The sequence below is a fragment of the Morone saxatilis genome, unplaced genomic scaffold (assembly GCF_004916995.1).
Source record: "Morone saxatilis isolate NCDOM2014 unplaced genomic scaffold, NCSU_SB_2.0 Contig11, whole genome shotgun sequence".
NCBI lineage: Eukaryota > Metazoa > Chordata > Actinopteri > Moronidae > Morone > Morone saxatilis.
Window position 1 is genome coordinate 7792374 of NW_023339663.1, and position 5472 is coordinate 7797845.

At 39.9% G+C, this 5472-nt stretch overlaps 2 protein-coding genes across 5 annotated transcripts in view; one reads left to right on the forward strand and one right to left on the reverse strand.

Annotated features, from left to right (window-relative positions):
- fbn1 (fibrillin 1) overlaps nt 1-2158 on the forward strand; it is a 64048-nt gene extending 61890 nt beyond the window's left edge. For both annotated transcript variants that reach the window (XM_035652380.1, XM_035652381.1), the window contains one exon: nt 530-2158. In XM_035652380.1, coding sequence (XP_035508273.1) covers nt 530-913 — 384 coding nt within the window. In that variant the 3' untranslated portion in view covers nt 914-2158. The remainder of the gene's footprint in view (nt 1-529) is intronic.
- Nucleotides 2159-2420: 262 nt separating this feature from the next.
- On the reverse strand, nt 2421-5329 carry dut (deoxyuridine triphosphatase). Of its 3 annotated transcripts, none has more exons than XM_035652382.1 (7): nt 5135-5329; nt 4259-4415; nt 3944-4035; nt 3773-3817; nt 3593-3667; nt 3112-3182; nt 2421-2563 (listed from the first exon to the last, which is right to left on the reverse strand). In XM_035652382.1, the coding sequence occupies exons 1-7, from the start codon at nt 5250-5252 to the stop codon at nt 2507-2509; spliced, it is 615 nt and encodes a 204-aa protein (XP_035508275.1). In that variant the 5' UTR covers nt 5253-5329; the 3' UTR covers nt 2421-2506. The 3 variants fall into 3 exon arrangements, with proteins under 3 accessions (XP_035508275.1, XP_035508277.1, XP_035508276.1); XM_035652384.1 differs by lacking the exon at nt 5135-5329 and adding an exon at nt 4963-5127; XM_035652383.1 differs by lacking the exon at nt 5135-5329 and having other exon boundaries at nt 4259-4943.
- Nucleotides 5330-5472: the final 143 nt, after the last annotated feature.

The following is a 5472-nucleotide window of genomic DNA, read 5'->3' on the forward strand; positions in this document are numbered from 1 at the left end:
TTTTTGGGGGGGGGGGGGTTTAAGGGGACATTCGACAGTTAAAAACGTAAACAAAATAGGTGTTTCACAGGCTGATTTTAGTAATTTTTAACTCAATATGAATAGATTTAACTACTTTTAGGCCTACAAATAATAAACATATAAGAGATTTCGATGAAAAGTATAATTTAAAAGTCAAGTGCAACTAATTAAAAAAATGTCTTTCTGGTAAGAATTTAAAGGGTACATCAACGTAATTCAAAACCTCACTATTGCTAAAATCCTGCTTGTATTTACTTTTATTACACCTCCTTTTGCCTCTGCCTTTATTGCTATATCACTCAGTTAAAAATCTGCCTAAGTGTGCTCATGACAATCAACAGTTACAGCATAGACGCATAGTAAGAAAAAAGAAAAACACATGAGTCACAACACCATGAAAACATAAAATACAGCCGTTCGTAGCTATTAACAGTAAAAAATGAAATTAATGAAAGAAGGCAAACTGTACTGTAGGTCATGTCTTATATTACATGTTTTCTTTCTGCAGCTGACTGAGGAGATCGTCAGCCTGGCCAGTGTGGACATCGAGGACACCCTACAGTTCCACCTGAACATCAGCGACCTGAGCAACCGCGACCACATCCTTGAGTTCACCCCTGCCTTATCCACCCTCAGTGACCACGTGCGCTACAGCATCGACTATGGAAACGAAGAAGGCTATTTTAAGATCAACCAGAGAGAGGGTGTCAGCTACCTGCATCTGAGCAAGAAGAAGGCCCTCCTCCCAGGGGCGTACTACCTTCAGATCAGCAGTATGCCCCTCTACAGGAAGAAGGAGCTGGCTGAGCTGGAGGACCGACACGATAAAGACTACCTCACAGGACAGCTGGGAGACATACTGAAGATGAGGGTGCAGATCATCCTCCATTAACCATCACAAGACTGAGAGAGGCAGATGTTGTCGGCAGCTGCTAATCCAGTGTCAGGCTCACACTTTTCCAAAAAGGCCAAACATCTCTGACTCTGGATCAGTGGATAGGGGCAACTTCTACTTGCTCCAACAAGGAGAAGGGCTCGCCACCAAAGAGACAAGAAGGGGGTGGGGGGAGGGACTGCGTCATTTGATTGCCAAAGATGATTCTACATATCATAGATACAATTTCTGTGGAAAACTCCAGCTGAATGAGGCAGTGTGAAAGATTTTAGTCAAATGAAGAGCATACACAACTTCAGCTGTGTGTAAAGCACTATTGAGAGTGTGAATGATTTTTAATTGTAGGGTTTAATGTTGTATGATGATATGTGGAATCAGGTGCCACTTTGAAGGGCATGTGGACTGCAGAAAGCTCTAAAGGCTGAGTTTTTTTAGAACTCAGCTTAGGTGGAAGAAAAGGGTGAGTCCCAATAGTCTGAAATAAATTCATTTCCTCCCCTCAGGTCAATGACTGAACAAACCTGGATACATGAAAGTTAACATGTTTCTGCTTCCCCAGATATTAATTTAATGGAGTGAAGATGAAAAAAAAAAAAAGATTAAGAGAATGGTTAGGAGAGGAAAGGAACCCACTATGGACTATTGAGATGTAGCCATGTCTGAGCTTGAATGACTCCTACTGCATATTTAAACTATGCTTTTCCATCTTTCCTACTGACTAGAATAATTCATATTTACTGGTGCTAGCAACACATCCACATAGACTTCTGAATGCACTGTACTACTATACAAAACTCTGTAGTCAACAAGATACAATCCCATCGGCCATTCTGAAGATTTCATGTCTTTGCAACAGTAACAGCTAGCTTCATAGCCTGTCTGCTCTCCTCTATACTACATGTAAATTGTGTTTATACTGTAATAATCGATGCCACTTTTAATCTATGAAGCATTTGTAAACTAGAGGAAGCCCCTGGAATAGAGGGGTTTGTAATGGTGCTTATAATGACCAACTACTTCCTTTGTAAACTGTGTATACATACACACACCTGCACACACGACACACATTGATGATGCCAAACCTGGGCCTTCATGATTATGCACTGAGGTCTTCGTGGCCACACATTCTCTCACAAGTACAATCAGTGCTGCATTGCCACGGACCAGCCTGTGTTCTCTGTTCACATCAGTGAGGGTTTAGTTGTAAATTCACAATAAAAACATATTTTTGGTGTATATGTATTTACTGCTGTGCTCCCCCCTTTATCCACATTACTGAATCACTACTGTAACAGATGCTAGCTTCAAGTTTGATATTCCTCTTCAGCCTCGTGTAACATGATCTCTCTGAATGTTTTAGCTAGTGAAACTGAGCATGAGTAAGTGTACTCACTAGGCTTAGATGAAATTCTTGTCCTGCACTGCCCCCATGTGGAGATATGGAGACTTTCCCTTTATCAAGTTACATGTGATAGTCCCAGTAAAGACACAAGACTCTCCAAAGTACAAAAACAAGAACTTTATTCAAATCTAATTATATATATATTTAACATATACACTTCACTGCCAATCCAACTGTATTTGAAGCTTTCAGTTTTTTCCAGTTGATCCAAACCCTCCAGCACCACGCTCTGTCTCATCAAGTGTCTGAAAGAAAAGAGCCAAGCATTTCTTTTAATTTAATTAGTAACACTAATCTGGTGAAATAAAATCTACTGTCGTAAAAGTCACATCCATTGATAAATCTGACAATGTTTCCACAAGTACACTTCGTTGCCAGTTTATTAGCTTTGCTAAAATGCAGTTTACTGCAACAGTCCTGCAATAAATCCGGCCATCATGAAGGTTTTAATCAGTTTTTCCCTCCTCATTAATATAAATGGGATGCCTAAAATAATGGAAACACCTGTCAGTATAACGCAATTCAGCAGCACTACAACCTACAGTTTCCAACAGGATCATAAAGTTGAATCAACACCTCTTTAAAAACATTTCAACGAGTAATAATTTATACCTTCATGAATGCATTCCCCTCATTACTGTTATTATCTGTACCAGTAACACTGAAGCTATATAGCGTGTGTCGTGTGTGTGTGTGTGTTGTGTGTGTGTGGTGTGTTGTGTGTTGTGTGTGTGTGTAATTATATATAATATATATATATATTAGTATTTGAGTTTCTCAGCTTGAAATGTACCTCTTTCTCCACAAGATCTGGGTAGCAGATCCTCTCACACACCAGCTGAGCAACTCGGTCACCCTTGTTCACTGTGAAGAGGAACAGAAGGAGAGAAGACATTTGTACATACCATCTCTACCATAGACGGTTTATAAAAGATTCTCATATCTTTAGTCTTAATAGTCCATAATTTATACAAATTACTCTCATGACATCAGTATAGGATGCAATAAGCTCTAAACAAATGTGGATAGCAAAATATTTGAATATTATTTCATTTAGAGGTAAAAAGAACACATTCAAACAGAGTTATTTTATTTTCAGCCATTTTTGTGTTCTCATAAATGGAGAGAATAATTTCCACAGTAGGCAGTTTTAGTATCAGATATGCAATTACCTAATCAATTCTGCTATATGTACATATCTGAATTTTTGGGTTATATTTGCCAGCAAACAACTGAATCTGATAACAACTACCTTTGATGCCACAACAACTCACCTTCAAATGTCTCCTTGCTGAAGTTGAAGAGCACAACTCCCACATTTCCTCTATAGTCTTCATCTACAACACCAGCTGACATACACAGAGACATGAGAGAAATTAAATTGACTGACATGACAAAGGGTTAAAAATGTACCTGCTCACGTGGATCCTCATCATAAGAAGCTAAAGACTCACCACCAACATCAATGAAGTGCTTTGCTGCCAGCCCAGATCTCGGTGCTGAGAAGGAAACAAAGAAAACACAGTTGGGGCCTGTTGTTCTGCAACTGGTGTAACATAATCCACCAAATTCAGAACAAAAAGACTTAAACAGCCTCTAAAGACAGCAGGAACACACTCACTCACCCACTCTCCCATAGCAGCCATGTGGAACTGCTATCTGGATGTCAGTCTTCACAATGGCCTTATCCATGGGTCCAATGGAGTAATCATATGCACTTTAAGTTTAAGTACAGAGAATTAAGGTCGGCTTATGTACAATGCCATTATATGCATACAGCAGATGCTTTTATACAGTAGGAATACAGTTACAATTGGATTTTACAAACACACTTATCGTCGTACAACTTCTGCTCAAAGACTATGTGGATTTGCATAATAAAATAAAATGCATTAAAGTAAGTGAACCCAAAACCAATTTTAATTTAAAGTATAACCAACCTGTAGAGGTCATATCCAGCTGCTTTAGTTGAGCCTCTGGTGGGTGTCCTGGCATTCTCAGACAGTTTAGCAAACTTGAGGACAGGTTTCTCTTCTGCAGGCTTTGTTTCTGTCCTTGCCCTCTTTGATGGAGAAATTGCTGAAACATCTGCAACCTCTAGGACGGGCATGTTGGCAAAGTTTTCACAGTTAAAACCGATAGTACACTAAGTAATTTATGCGGACTAAAGACTAGATGTCTATTAAGCAGGAGACAGAATTACAGCCAACTACTGCAAGCTTAAAACTCCCCAAGCTTCTGCTCCAGTTTCTTGGCGGTCCTACTATTTGAAATGAATTTCCCGCGCTGGAAGTTGCGCCAAATTAGCCCCTCCTCAAAAACACGTAATTTAAAAGCGCTACTTTATTATACACCGCAAAACGTAGTGAAATCAACTCAAATAGCGTTTACATGTTGCTACAGAACTGGCATTACATAAATTACATAAATAACATAAATGCATCAGTCGGAAAACACTTTTAATAAGTAACTCGGCAAGGCAGTAAGTATGCGTAACTATGACAACCCTTTCGTCACCACGTTGCTACAGGAAAACAAGTTCTCGCGAGATTTACGGACAAGCCTCTGACCTCCGATATATACAAAATAAATATGTAACGTTAGCACAAGGAAACTGGAGCGGATTAAGCCTCAGCTTACTTACGCATTGCACCACAATAAAGCAGAGATAGCGTTGATTGTGTTTACGCGTTCAGTTCACGGCAGCCACATTGCAAAACCCCAGACTGACCAGTGAAGCTAGCAAAGCTAACGTCAATAAGCACTTGAAATGCTGCTGGGAATTGTAACGTTATCCATAATAATTCCTTGCTTGCCTTTGTTTTGAACGCGCAACTGAGAGTGAAATTCCCTTCCTAAGAAACATGTGGCGACATCAGAGAGCGAGGAACAAAGTGGTTGAAGGTCCCGCAGCTTTAGCAACGTTCGTGTCATATTGTTGGTTAACGTCGTCTGCAAGCTAATGGCTAACTGAGCTAGCGTCCTCTCAGCTGACTGACTCACTGCACTGCACTGCACTGCACTGCACTGCCCCCTCCTGCAGCTCCTCACTCTGCAACAGACTATAAGGATATATATATAGATATATATATATATCTATATATATACTATATTAGGCTGACTGCCCTGCCCCCTCACTCTGCAACAGACTATA